Source organism: Uloborus diversus, chromosome 4, assembly GCF_026930045.1.
Source record: "Uloborus diversus isolate 005 chromosome 4, Udiv.v.3.1, whole genome shotgun sequence".
Lineage (NCBI taxonomy): Eukaryota > Metazoa > Arthropoda > Arachnida > Araneae > Uloboridae > Uloborus > Uloborus diversus.
Window position 1 is genome coordinate 185,237,289 of NC_072734.1, and position 14,344 is coordinate 185,251,632.

Consider the following 14,344-nt stretch of genomic DNA (forward strand, 5'->3'; position numbering starts at 1 on the left):
GGGTTGCCAACTGCTCCGCGTTTTGCGTAGTTGCTGCGGAAAAATCGTGAAACTCCGTGGCTCCGCAAAAAAGTTCTTTTGCTCCGCATTTCCCTGCCAAAGTTTTCTAGCTTAAATTTTGCTATTTCATCATAACAAGCATTTAAATATGAGAAATTAAAGATGCTTATACTCAAAGATTGAAATTGTGTGTAAAGCTGTTTTTTTAAATTAGAAATAATTATTTTTATACTAGTGCTTCAAATAATTATTAAAGCTCTAAAAAAAATCAGATAAGTAGTTTTAGTTAATTTTATTGATTTTTATACTAAATTCCGAACTGCTCCGCAAAATTTTAAATTGCTCCTCAAAATCAGCACAGATGCTCCTCAAATTGTTTCTCCAAGGTTGGCAACCCTGTATTTAATCATCAATTTATTGTTCTTTAATGTATGATTCAAAAATTAATTTTTTGTTAAAAGATCATGTAAAACTTATTTGCAAAAACCATTTTAAAATATTATTATTATTTTTTTTTTACACCTAAATATTGCACATTTAATTACATTCCTTTGAGTTATAAATGGAACTGAAAGTTGTTTTGGTGGTGTAGTAAATTTCCTTTCATAATTCTACCAACTGTTACATAAGGAAGTTTTCATGTAATAGAGTTATTGGCCTTTTTTGGGGGGGGGGGGTGAAATATTTTTTAAAAGAACAGTTTGGAGAAAAATATTATTAAATACTTATTAATTAATCCTCTATAATATTTATATTTATTCATTGCGAATATCACATTAAATACGAATTGATTAGTTTACATTTCTTTAACTTTAGCATTCTTTTGAACAATTTAAGACAGTTTTGGACACTTTTAGACAGTTTATGGCAGTTTTGGATAGTAAAAACCACTTGTCCTGCCCTAAACCAGTTTCGGGCAGTCCAAAACCCAACCCTGCTTCTTAAACATCAAACAGAGTTTGTATGCGACGATTTTCTATCTACATCAACTTCTTGGTGAAGGAAATCAGTTTTTTTTAAATCTCCTACTCTCTAGGGTTAAATGAAAATAGGATTTCATTTGCTGACAAACAGTCCCTATGTTGAAATTTTGAAATGAATTTTTTTAGGTTACCTTAATACTGTTTGTAAACATTCTTTCAATTTAAAAAGCTGTCTTCAGAATGATCTATCTTAATTTTAAAGCAGTATTTTTGCTCCCTCTTTGAATTTATTATATTGATATTTGTCTTGAAATTTTAATTCGTGAAAAGGTCCTTAATTCAAGACTTTTTCTAATTGCAAAAACGATATTTTCAAATAGATTTTTTAAATATTTTAGTGTTCCATTTGATGAATGTTTGCATACATATTTTTATTTCAGGCTCACAAGTGCTAATTGAAGTGCAAAAGAATCTGCTGTAAGAAGCTATCTGAAGAGGGAATTCTTTTTATTTTGGAATTCATTCATAAAGAGCTTCAAAAACTCGCAGGCTGGCGACAATTCAAGGGGAAATACGGGTGGGTCCTAGCCACCAGGCTCGCCTGCCAGAATATAAACCCAACATTAGGCCCCACGAAATGCCAGAAAAGTGTGAAGTACTTGAAGAATTGAGATGGTCTCCTGGTGTTCCTGATTGTGACCTCATGATGTATCTTCGTGCAGCAAGGTATTCATTTAGTTATAAGAAATGTAATGTACTTGACTATTTTAAAACTATTTGCTACACCTGGCAGCTTTTTTGGAGACTACTTTTCTTATTACAAGCTGCTAAACCTTTTTTTAGCAGCGGAACTCAGTGGGAACCCTGCGAATGGGATCGCCCCCCAGAATTTTACCAATCACCCCTCCCCCTCCACCTTCCCAACCCAAAAAAAAATGTGACCTCCTATTAAAGAGATTAAAATCCTTTTAAAATAACATCTCTGAAAATTTTAATGGTATAGTCTATCTTATGATCCCTTCCTTTCTATAGGCACCACTGCTTTAGTTTTTATTATTCAATTAAGTTGCTGGCACATTTAATTATCAAGATGTCTGATGGCTTTTCTGTATGCAGTGCTTTGCACGGTTTACCTCAAAAATAAAAGTTAGGTTAAGTAATGTGTTGTGTCTTCAACAACAATTAGGCTTAAATTTAAAAGAAAAATAATTAAATTTCCCGTTAAAGTAATGATTCTTAAATATCATTAATGGCAAATCTAAAAGTCCCGAATAAATTAAATGCAACCCTCCAAAATACAACTTAAGACACCCCTGCTGTATCCATTATTATTAGAATGAATTCCTGGAATATTTATTCACCCAATGACCGATGGTTACACTCGTTTTTCAGATATTATATTTATGTAATATGCTTATATTATGCAGCATTTATATCCTTTGCCCCTCCCCCTGCCATAAAATGTTGAATTGACCGGCCTAAATATATTGATATATCAAAACTATCGGTACCTGGAGAGCAATAGTAAAATTCTGATATCACCCAGCACTAATTGTAATGCAATTTTCCTCTTTCATATTTGTGCACTTTTTAAATGTTAAGTTTTGTGGGCATTTTTCAAGCTGAAAATGAACCTTTCTCTTTAACAAACAATAAAATTTCTTAAAAAAGGAGCATGGCAGCTTTTGCTGGTATGTGTGATGGAGGCTCTGCAGAAGATGGTTGTGTTGCTGCCTCACGTGATGATACAACAATTAATGCATTGGACTTGGTATGTTCAAAATCTATTTTTTAAATGTAACAAAATGTGTATCTAATGCTAATGCTGTTTAGTTATTTTGTTTTGATTATTTTTTATGTTAGTTACATGAAAGCAGTTATGACACAGGAAAAGCACTACAAGCTCTGGTGAAAAATCCAATTCCACCAGGCATTGAAAAGAAATGGGTTGAAGAGGAACAGGTAAATTCAATAATCTTTATTATCTTTCATGTAACAGAAGTTTTCATACTTATACCAATATTATAACTTTGTATTTTTTTTCTTATGCCTTAATCCTTCTTTTGTTTTGACTCTAAACCTTCTTCCGGAAAATAGAGTTACTACTACTTAAGAACATACTAATATACTAATATTTTGTAAATCAAAATGCACTTTGCCACTGTCATTTTTAGCCTGTTTTCTTGTATAGAAAGTGATAAAGGAAACTTAATGATTCGTACAAATGTTAGTAAAAACAGAAAAAAAAAGGTCATTATAAAAACTTGAACATTTCTGTACATTTCTGTAAAAATCAATTTAATTAGTCTGGGCTACTGAGTGGGTGGGGGTAGAGCCAGGAGAATTTTAGTCTCGAGGGGAGGTTGGGCAGTGTCCTTAGTGTTAGTATTTTCCCCCTGGTCCTGGTTAAGTTTTAAGGGTTAGTGGCTAATATTCCTGGTTAATACTCTTGATACTCCAGTTACAGAGTATCAAGAATATTACTCTTTAGAACTTGCAATAATTTATTAGATTGTATCTATATGAATTTTGTTTCTAGTAGATTTTTTTTTCCCAAGTGAAAAAAATCTAAGTTTAAAAAACCATTAAGTATTAATGAACCAAACGTAACAAGATTTACACAAATTAGAAAGCTTGTAAATTTGAATGTAAAAGAACAGTTGAGAACCAATTAGAGGAACCAAACGTAACAAGATTTACACAAATTAGAAAGCTTGTAAATTTGAATGTAAAAGAACAGTTGAGAACCAATTAGAGTAACTCCAAGTAAGGTTATAAAAGTAGCAACTAAACGAATCAATGCATTAAGTATCTTAGAAATTCTTTGCTAGTTTAGTATTAAAAAATATTCTGAAATAATTGAATATGAATATGAGCAACTGCTTTTCTTAGCAAGTGCTAGTATTCATTATTCACCTATAATTTTTAAAGTCACAGGGCTGCCACTTGCGACTAATGTTACTACAGTGAAATTTTGTTACAATGAATACCAATACAACGAAATTAATTTTCAGTCAAGACATAATTTTCAACACATTGCTGAATTCCATTACAACGAAATTTCTGTTACAGTGAACAAAATTTGCAGCCTCTTGAAGTTCACTGTAATGGGATTTCACTGTATTTTAAAGCAACAATGACTCTAATGACCAGAGGCGGCAAGTGGGGCTTATAAGTGTGGGGGCAAAATTTTTTCAGGAAGTTGAAGTGGAAGAAGATTTTAGGCTCTCTTGAGTGACTAACAGTGGGAGGGGGGGTGTAGCTTTCAAAACATCGTTTTTGTAGTGTTTTATGAATGTTTGGGGAACAGAAAGGTGTTTCAAGGGTTGCCCTGATAATATTTTTTTAAAGATAAAATGTAATTACTAATAATAATAATAAAAGCGAAGAAGTTTGGACTGTCTTCGGTAATGTAAGGATAAGGAAGGCTCTTCCTAGAAAAAAATCTTACACTGATGTCTTAAAGATGCAAATTAATGCCATCTTTAGCAAACTTAGAGCTATGGGTTTGGGGTTCCCTCCCAGAAATTTTGCAAAGTTGAAAACATTTTTTAAACGTCTTTTAAAATGTTATTCCAGACTTCTCTTTTATTGAGTGAAGGAGGAACGAAACAGTTTGGAAGGTTCTCCCAGTATTATTATTATTTTAAACTGATGAAATCCTAAGAACTGAGTCTTGAACTTCTTTGGGGACTTCAGAAAAAGCTCTTCCGATTTTATTTTTCCAAACTGGAGTCTTAACTCTTTTCCGGAAAAAAAATCTTAAAAGTGATGTCTTAAAAAGACATAACTTAAAGCCAGTTTAGTAAATTTAGAGGAAGGGGTTTGGGGTTCACTCCCAGAAATTTTGCCAAGTTTAAAACGTTTTTTAAGCGTCTTTTAAAACGTTATTTCATTACATTCCTTTATTGACTTAAAGAGGAACAAAAGGGTTTGTAGGTTCTCCAAGTTTTTTTTTTTCTTCTTAACTGATGAAATCCTAAGAACTCAGTTGAATCAATTATTTCAGAAAGGGCGTAAATCCAATGGATTCTCGTAGGACTGATGCCCTTTTCGATATAATCGATTCAGTTTTGAACTTAATTTGCGAACTTCAGAAAAAAATCTCCAGACTTTTTTTTCTAAATTGGAGTCTTAAAAACGCAGTTTTACGCTAAAGGGATTTTTTCCTCATTTTCTCCCTTCAAACTGGAGTCTTTATAATGCAAATTTAGGTCATCTTTGAATTTTAAAGGAAAGAGGGAGTGTGCTCATAAGTTTTCTCCCAAAAAATTTTCAAAATTGAAGCTTTAAAACTGAAATTTTAAACAATATTTAGTGACATTCAGGTAATCTTACCCCGAATGGTTTAAAATTAAAATCTTAATGTTGAAAAAATCTTTGGTGGAAGAAGTGCGGGGGCAGTGCCCCCCCCCCCCCCCCCACAAATTGCTGCCACTGCTGATGACTATTGTAGCCAAAATCTGGGCAAAAACAACTATTTTGCAAATAAATTGTAAAAAATGGTTACTATTTTAGTTCAAAAAGAACTAAAAATTAAAAAATCCTCCTTTTTTTCTCTCTTTTTTTAGGATGATAAAAATTTTTAAAAATTGCAAATTTGCTTCAAATTTTACCCTTTACTTTCTGGGAAGAAGAAAACGGGAAGGTTTTGCCAACTTTTTATATTTTATTTTTTGAAAATAACTTACAATCGAACTTGTTTATAAGGAATGCAAAGGGAAGGTGATTATTTGTTCATTATAACTGAGTGCTCATAAAAAGGAGTTTGAAAAATATCATAAAAAATTCATCCTAGTTGCTTTTTTTCTTCTTTTTAATCACTGTAAAAGTAAGAAAATGAGATGTATTAATTCCAGATTGTAAATGTGTCATATTCTTATTTTTGTACTGTAAATTTCGATTTTTTTAAAAATATATATATATATATAAATTTTTTTTTTTTTTTTTTTGTAAAGGTTATTGGTTAAAGGTTATAATTCTTTTGAGATCAATATTTTTGTAGAGATTTAGAGTTCACGATACAGCCATTTTTGCAGAAAGTTCGTTTCCTCTTCCACAACTTTTGTCAACTGCTGTATGCATTTTGAATTAATGTCAGTAAAATTATACTCTTTACTTTCTTGTAGCCTTATTTCATTCCTTTTTTGAAAACTGAGGCTTAACTTCCATGCAATCCAAAATGTTGTGAATGTGACGATCATAATGCTTTTTATGCAGTTGGTATTTTACTGTTGTCTTTAATCAACAGTCAGTCACTGTGAAGCTGCACCGTAATGTATTAGTACTTGTTGTGTTCATTTTAGAAGGTTAGATTAAAATCTAGACAACGCTTTTTTTTTCATTTTTTTTTCAAGGGTTGTTTAGGGAACATTCTTGGAAGATTTGCCCCACGTCATGGTTTAGCCCTTTGCTTTGAGTGGTTCCATTCACATTTCAGTCAGCCAAGCTATGCCTATTTATCAAAGTGTCATTGCATCATTAAAGCCCTGGTTTCCTAGCAGCGAAGTCGCCAATCTTCGGCATCGCTCCTCGCCGAGGAGAAAACTTGATTCTTCTACGCATGCACTCCCGAGCTAAATCGACGTCGTGAATGGCCACGCCGGAATCACTTGACTTTGATTTTAGCGTCACGCCGAGGAGCGACGCCGAAGATCGGCGACTTTGCTGTTATTAAACCAACGCTTAAGGCGTAACTGTTTTTTTTTTCTAAAGTGAAAGATTATTTTAAAAACTATTTTCTACATCGGGCAACTATTTTGGGGACTATTTTTCACATTACAGGTTACTAAAGCAACTTTTATTTGAGCAGAACTCAGTTGCTGCCCTAAGATAAATAAATTAGCTTATCAATTCGAGTTTTGAACTTTTTCAGGGTTCGTACGCTCCGGGAATTCCGGGAAAACCGGGAATTGTCAGGGAAAATGACACTGTCAAAAATGTCAGGGAAAAGTCAGGGAGTTTTTAAATTTTGTCCTCCAAAAATTTTTTTTCCATTTTTCCCCCTAAGGAATTAAGTACCATGAGATCTAATCTTCGTTTTTATTGTGATTTCACGAAAAAAATTGTAAATTTTTATCTAAACCGACGCTTAAAAACTGCATTCGAAAAATGAACTTTTTTTTCACAACGAAAACGCGCCAAAAGAGCGAAGATTTTCTTACACGGAGTTAGTGAGGGGAACGCATTTCTTTCTACTGCCTAAAGTTTTAGATGGGTTGCCACAACATTCTGTTCATTTTTTCCCAGGAAATTTTGTTTTATGAGATCTAATCTTCATTTTTATCGATGTATTTAAAAAAAAATTGTAACAATTTTAAAGCAATGAAAAAAGTGGCGACCCAAAAAATCTTCAGCAGCCGCCATTTTTGGCTCTCAGTAGTTCCCAAGAAAAAAAAAATCAGGTGAACAGGAATTATGCACAAACTCAACAGTTGAGAAGACAATTTACTGCTTCGGAAGCACAACCTGTAGATGGGAGAGTCGATCGGGGAAAATTGTTTTTTTTTTCTTCCTTGATCGGAAAATCATTTCAGCTACGTGTGAAACGTAGTCGCCATCTTTGGTCTTTCATAAGATGGAAGTAGATACGATCCTAAAATGGCTGAGTTTCTAAAACAAAGCAGAATTGGATGTTTTCTTTCATTGAAAACTGATGAAAATAACAGAAAATGGTCTGCAAATTGTTTTTCTATTATTATTATTATTTAAAATAATTTTCTTGAGAAATGAAAAATTTTGTTCTTAAAACTTATTCTTTTCCTCACTGCCTCGGACGCAAATGTGACAAAAATTTTTCAATGAATTGTAGTTTCATGAAGATTTATTATTTTTTAATTGTCTTCATGCGAAAAATTAAAAAAGTTATTTCTTATTTTTGGGCATAGCCGCCATATTTGGTCATTCCCAAGATGGAAGTACACAAGACTTTTTTAGTGCCTAAGTTCCCGAAAACGGCATTGGATGTTAATTGCAATGCTAACTATTGAAAACAACACAAATTGTGCCTTTTTTTCCGGATAATTTGTAATTATTTTCTGGAAAAATGCAAAATTTAATCTTCATAACATTTTTTTGTTTAAATTGATTTCGACTCTTATGTGCTAAATACTGACTATTTTGCTTTTATTGTAGTTTTTTAAGGATTATTAATTATTTATTACTACTTTTATTACTACAAATCCAAAAATCAACTCATTATTTTAAATTTTTTACTTTGTCGCCATATTTGATCGTTTGCACAATGGAAGTAGACTTAAACTTCCAGAAACAGAATTGGATGTTTATATCAATGTGTACTATTGAAAAGAACATTAAAATGTGCAAAAAGTTATGAATTTTTGAAAATTGACTATTACTTTCTGGAAAAAAAAATTTGAAATTTTAATGTAAGCGTCCTTTAATATGTGGAAAAAAAAAGATTATTGGCATTGGCCTAAAGATCGGCGTATGTTGATTTTCGTTACTATGCATTATATGGCATGCCGATTGATGCAACAAGTTAATCATATTTATACTGAAATTTATCTTTGCATTTTGCTCAATATGTTTTGTGTAACCTACTAATAATAAAATAAAAAGAAGTATTGTAAACCAAAAGTTGATGCTAAAAGGTTGCTGCAGGACTACAGCAAAACGCTATAATATTACGCATGACATCAAAGAAACGCTAAAATAAGTTGAAAGTACTCTGTTTTCAACAAATAGTAAACAAATTAAAACAATTTTGAACAAAATGTTTAAAAAAAACTTAAAATTTTGACAGACAAAACAAAGGAAAAAAAAATTCCAATTTTTATTTAATTTCGAATCTAAGGGGAGAAGTTTTAGTTCTTCTGCATTGCTACTTTAAACAATTTTAATTATTTTGAAAATATTACTATTTAAAGTTAAATTTTGAATGAAGCGAGTAACCTGGAATTTTCTAAAAAACAACCTGGAAAACCTGGAAAAGTCAGGGAACTTTTTTTAACCAAAAGTGTATGAACCCTGTTTTTTTTTTTAAATCATGCTATTTTTTTTACCCCATTTATAAAACAAAAAATAATTATAACATCAATTTTACTGTATTCTTTCTAATATTGAGCAAATATATTAAAATCTGGTTCAATTTTACCTGTTATGTTTTCTAAAATTTCATTTGTTTTGTAAATATTGAATTAATTGCTAGATTAAAATGTTTAGTTATACAACTTCAATGTTAGTTTCTCAGATAGTGCCTGTAATAAACCTTTTCAATCCAGAGCTTGCAGATTTACCCCTCTGAAAATGAAAATATTGAGTTTTTAAAAGGAAGGAAATGCTAAACGTTCTTTATTTTTCAGTGTCATTAGGGAAATGAAGAGAATTTAGCTGTATTACTTTTAATAGTTCAGCCAATAAACTATTTAGTTTTAGATTACAAGACTAAGTTTTCATCCCAAAATGGAAATTTTGTAGCATTTTACGACAGCAATTTTTTTCTTTTAAACTGCACTCTGTAGATAAAATGTGAAGAATCCACCTGATTGGTACTAAAATTGCCAGTTATGCTTTACACATATTCAAATTTTGAGTCGAGCAGCATTATTAGAACCAATTGTTTTATTCGAAAAAAATTCTAGAATATATACAGTAGGCTCCGCTTAATGTGATCACAGTTAATGTTATCATTCGCTTCATATTATCAGAATCACGACGTCCCAGAACATTTGTATGTTATCATGGGTTAAAAAAGTTGGAGATTGTGATCAGTGTCTTCATTTATTGTTATCACTTTTTCATAAATTTTCAATTTTTCCCCCGTTTTTGTTTCTCTATTAACAGAAATATATAGGCAAACCCTGTTTAGCATTTTGTGCTTTTCAATAGCAGTACAAAATTTTTCTAGGAATGAAGCTACAGAAAGTTCGCCTCCAGTGAGTACAGACTCCCCCTAAGATAACTTTCTTTTGCATCTAAAAAAAATTCAGTCGCTGGACATGTTGCAGGCATTAATGTAGGACTTCCATTGTTGCCATTACTTTGTAAGCTGTAAAAGAATTATGTCGAGGTTGAAAACAAAGCGAAGTTAAATGAATATTTAAACAACAAGCAAAACCATGCTGGAAACGATAGAAAAGCTGAATGTGCTTTGAAACTGCTTTACAAATGTCAGGGAAAACGTTCATATTTTACTTCACCTATTACTATGTGATTAAGATTTACAAAATTTAACTTTAACTTTTTATAATTCAGATATTTCCATTCTGTTAATTTAATAATTTATTATTTGAAACTGCGTTTAGTTGAGTCATTGTGATTTTAATTTGAGTTGCCAAAATAAATGCACCTTAATTGAAAAAAAATCATTATTTTGTGTCTCCTGGATTCTTTTCGGTTATTGTTGATTATCAGTCGGTTATTGTTATCAAATTGTATTTGTCCCAAAGTGATCACATTAAGCGGCACCTACTTTATATTTTTTAAGTTGTTTCTTTTATTTCTAATTGCATACTAATTTTATCCATTTACTATTACAGAAACGCTTTGTGAAAGGTTTGCGGCAATATGGGAAGAATTTCTTTAAAATTCGCAAAGAACTTTTACCACACAAAGAAACGGTAAATGTTTATACATTTATATTTTTCCTTTAGTTTTCAGACTAACCCTATTTATATTTTGTAATTCTATCAAAATTGCATTAATGTTTGCCAGAACATTTGCTGAAACCGTCATGAGCCAAATTTTGAAGTTATTTCTGCCAAATAGAAAAATTAGAAATGGGACAGGTTCATGCTTAGATATATTTTAGTTTGTTAAATTATATGATTTCTAAACTAACTAAAAAGTTGAATTCTTAATTTGTACAATGTTTTTTATATGTTTAGGTATTGCTCTAAATCTGTGGTGCTCAGCCTATGTGGTATTTTGTATTGATGTATATGATACTGTGATGTATTTCTGTGATTTTTACAGATATAATCAGTATTACAGAGCGCATGAATGTAGTAGTCAGTTATATCAGTTGTGTAATGTTTTGTTTTTAGAACGTTAAATTATCGCATTTCACAAACAATTGTAAATTTCAATCATAAACTCCTTTTAAAGTAGGTAAATTTTTACATAAAATGTATATTTACACACAAATATTGAAAGAAACATTAATTTTAGGTGTATTATATATATATAGATATAGATATATATATTATAGTAATAATATAAAGAAAATAAGCAACAGTTATTTGATGATAGTTACTGTTTAAAGACTTTAGTTTGCGTTGATTGAAATCATCCAAAAAATCAAAACATCTGTTTCTTTAGATATTTTAGAAAATATTTTGATCTTTTGAAACCCTGCTGAGCACAAATGTGATTAATGTTGTCACTTCTGTTGTGAAAGACTACTGTAACTCTTTTTAGAAATGTGTTTAAAAACAAATTAGCTGAATTGAGTATTTATTTTTTGTCAGCTGATTTAATAACGGAATTTCCTTTTGTAGGCTGATTTAGTTGAATTTTATTACTTATGGAAAAAATCACCGGGAGCTATTACCTCTCGCACTCACAGGAGAAATCGTCGGCAAAACACTTTACGTCGTGTCAAGCCAAGCCCAATTAAGCAGAATAATAGACCGGCATCCAATGATTACAGTAAGTTTTCTGTTATTTGATCAATGCTTCGGCAATTATTTGAAGTATTTTCGTATATATAGAGAGCTATCAACTGCTACAAAATAAAAAGGGAAAAAACATAATTAATGCAAATCTTAAGTATTGAACTGGGATGCAGGGAACTACAGTCAAAAAGTTTGCATTTTCTATAGTGCTTCACAAAAGCTTGATTTCTATACAGGCAAGTGTACTGCAAAATCAAACATTTTAAAATAATTTTTCAAAAATTGTTGAATTAATTTTCTAAAAAAGATAGGGAGATTTCTGTGCAGTTTTTTTTTTTTTTTCCCTTTCTGTCTGTCCTTTCCTTTCTGTTTTTTCCCCCTTTCTGTTCTGGTTCCCCCCCCCCTTCTGTTCTTCCTGTACTGGAAATGTACAATCTTGTTCCATCCTCGAGAGGAATGAATTAATTGTATGTACTTTAAAGCATTTGATTCCCCCCCCCCCCATCATTATTAAAGAAATGGGACATTTGAAAAAAAAAAATTTCTTTAAAGCATCTTATAAACTTCTTTAAGAGTCTTATAAACTTTCTTGACTGCTTGTACTGAAGATGGGAATAAAAAGTTCTGAAAATATTTGGGAAAAAATGTTTTCTTGTAATGCATGCAATTGAATTTAAACCGTGTCATTGAATTGTGTACCAAAAAAAAATTTATGCATTCATGTTAAAGAGTTTAAAATGTATATCTACTGTCTAGACTAAAAAAATTATAATTTTTTTAATCATATTTTTTAGTGGATGCTGGCAGCTCTGGCAGTGATGAAGGTGAAGATTCTGAGGATTCAGATTCAAGAGATGTAACTGGCTATACTTGTCAGAATTGTTGTACTACAAGTAAGGTTCCAAAGCAGATTTTATTTTGAAATACACTGCAGTAAGAGCACCCAAATATGTAAAGAAATTTATATTTTACTTTTTTTTTTTTTAATGAGATATTAATGTTTGATATTTCTTCTGTTTAAAATTCACCTTGTTGATGCCATAAACTGTAATTTTGCATTGTAATTTTTCCCCTCATGAAAGAATTTTTGTATGTTATTTTAAGGGAAAATAATTTGAAAGAAAATTTTCTTTATCAATAAAAAAGTGCTTGCAATATATACATTGTTTACAAGTGCACCCATATGGGGGGCAAAGGGGGATCTTGACCCCCCTTTAGAAATGAGAACTTCCTTGCTTTTAGTGCTTTTTTCTTAGCAGAAATGCATAAAAATTTCTTTTCCAGCCATTAATGAATAAGTTATTAAAACTGTCAAATTTTAATATCTCTAATCTGTACTGAAATCGGTTTCCATGGGGAAAATATTCTGCTAAACCATGGGGAAAATTTTTTAGCCCCCCCCCCCCTCCTTAAAATTTTGCATATGGGTGCCGTTGATTGTTTATAAGCAATAAATATATGTTGCCTTTCAGAAAGCTTTTTCTAAATGTTTTGAAACTTAGTTGCTTAAGAAAACTACCAAGAAAGTAGGGGGAAAATGATCAAGAAAAGCTTACAGAATTTGAAAGGAAAGAAATAGTTTTTTAGTAATGGGGGGGGGGGAGATGGCTGTTTTATGATGTAAATGATTTGGTCTATAAACTCAGTTATGGGGGGGGGGATTAAGTAACTTACATTTTTTTAAAATAGTTGGTATATTTTAATAATAGTGAGACAATTTTCTTTGACAGTGCTCTGTATCTATCTATGCATTTGTTAATTTGTGTTGTTTTGGTTTCTTTTATTCTAGCATCTAAAGACTGGCTGCCCGTCGGAAAAGATTTAGCTGTAATGTGTACAGAATGCAGACTTTATTACAAGAAGCATGGGGAATTAAGGCCTGTAGACTCTAAAGATAATCTACCTTTTCTTTTTCAACCTGTAAAAGAAGAAGACGGCTTGAATGGAAAGCATGTGATGAGGACTAGGAGGAGTAAGGAGGTATGTCTATCAATAATGAAATTGTTCTTAATGTTGTGTTTTGAAATCGTCATAGCTCATAAATTATAATAATGTTGCTCCTAAGACGTATTAATAGAAAATTTTATATTTGAGTGATTTCTTGGGTTTATTTCAAAATGTTTCATCTTCCAAATCTCCTTTCCTGAAATCCAATCTTGTGTGTTAATATGAAATAAAAAAATGATTTCGGCAAGTAGTTTCACATTTATTATATAACTACTCAAAGGTAAAGGACTTTCTGCCTTGGTAAATAAAAAATGAAATATAATATTGATTTAAAATAAACCCAAAAGTAGTGTGTATGCTACTTTAATTTTGTAACCTGTTTGCATGTGATGTTTTGTTTATTATATTGAATTTTCGTTTAAAAATTTGTAGTAGCCAGGGGTGTTTGTAATCCGAAATTTCCGATAATTTTAATTGCCGTTTCCGAAAATTTCAGGCTGACTACACATTCTAAAACTTAAAAATTATTTTAAAAAAAAATTTTAAAATGGTTTTTTTCAATTATTTTTGTATGCATATTTGAAGAGTTTTTACGGGAGGGGGTGGGGGTTGCACTTCCTCAAAGTTTCTAAAAATTTCAGTGTGTTCAGAAATTTTTCTTGAATTTACTATCATCCTGGTAGTAGCAGAGTAGGGAGTTCGAAATTATTTTCTCTCTTTACCATATCTCACCCATGGAACTGCTTTTCTAAGCTATTTTTAATGGAGAGCAGGAATTTCTTTCACTGATCAATAGATAGGGTTACTATTCGACTTGAAGGATTAGGGCCATGACCACAGGGATGTGTGAGGGGTATCTTTGATTTTTCCTGCGTATAGCTATACTTCAGTGGAAAA

At 31.3% G+C, this 14,344-nt stretch overlaps 1 protein-coding gene across 1 annotated transcript in view; it reads left to right on the top strand.

The window, feature by feature from the left end:
* Positions 1-1,467: 1,467 nt before the first annotated feature.
* The window catches only part of LOC129220405 (arginine-glutamic acid dipeptide repeats protein-like), a 40,605-nt gene continuing 27,728 nt past the window's right edge, over positions 1,468-14,344 (top strand). The window contains exons 1-7 of the mRNA XM_054854822.1: positions 1,468-1,649; positions 2,595-2,694; positions 2,787-2,885; positions 10,424-10,504; positions 11,384-11,534; positions 12,295-12,393; positions 13,290-13,480. Of these exons, the coding sequence (XP_054710797.1) occupies positions 1,561-1,649; positions 2,595-2,694; positions 2,787-2,885; positions 10,424-10,504; positions 11,384-11,534; positions 12,295-12,393; positions 13,290-13,480 (810 nt within the window). The 5' untranslated portion in view covers positions 1,468-1,560. The remainder of the gene's footprint in view (positions 1,650-2,594; positions 2,695-2,786; positions 2,886-10,423; positions 10,505-11,383; positions 11,535-12,294; positions 12,394-13,289; positions 13,481-14,344) is intronic.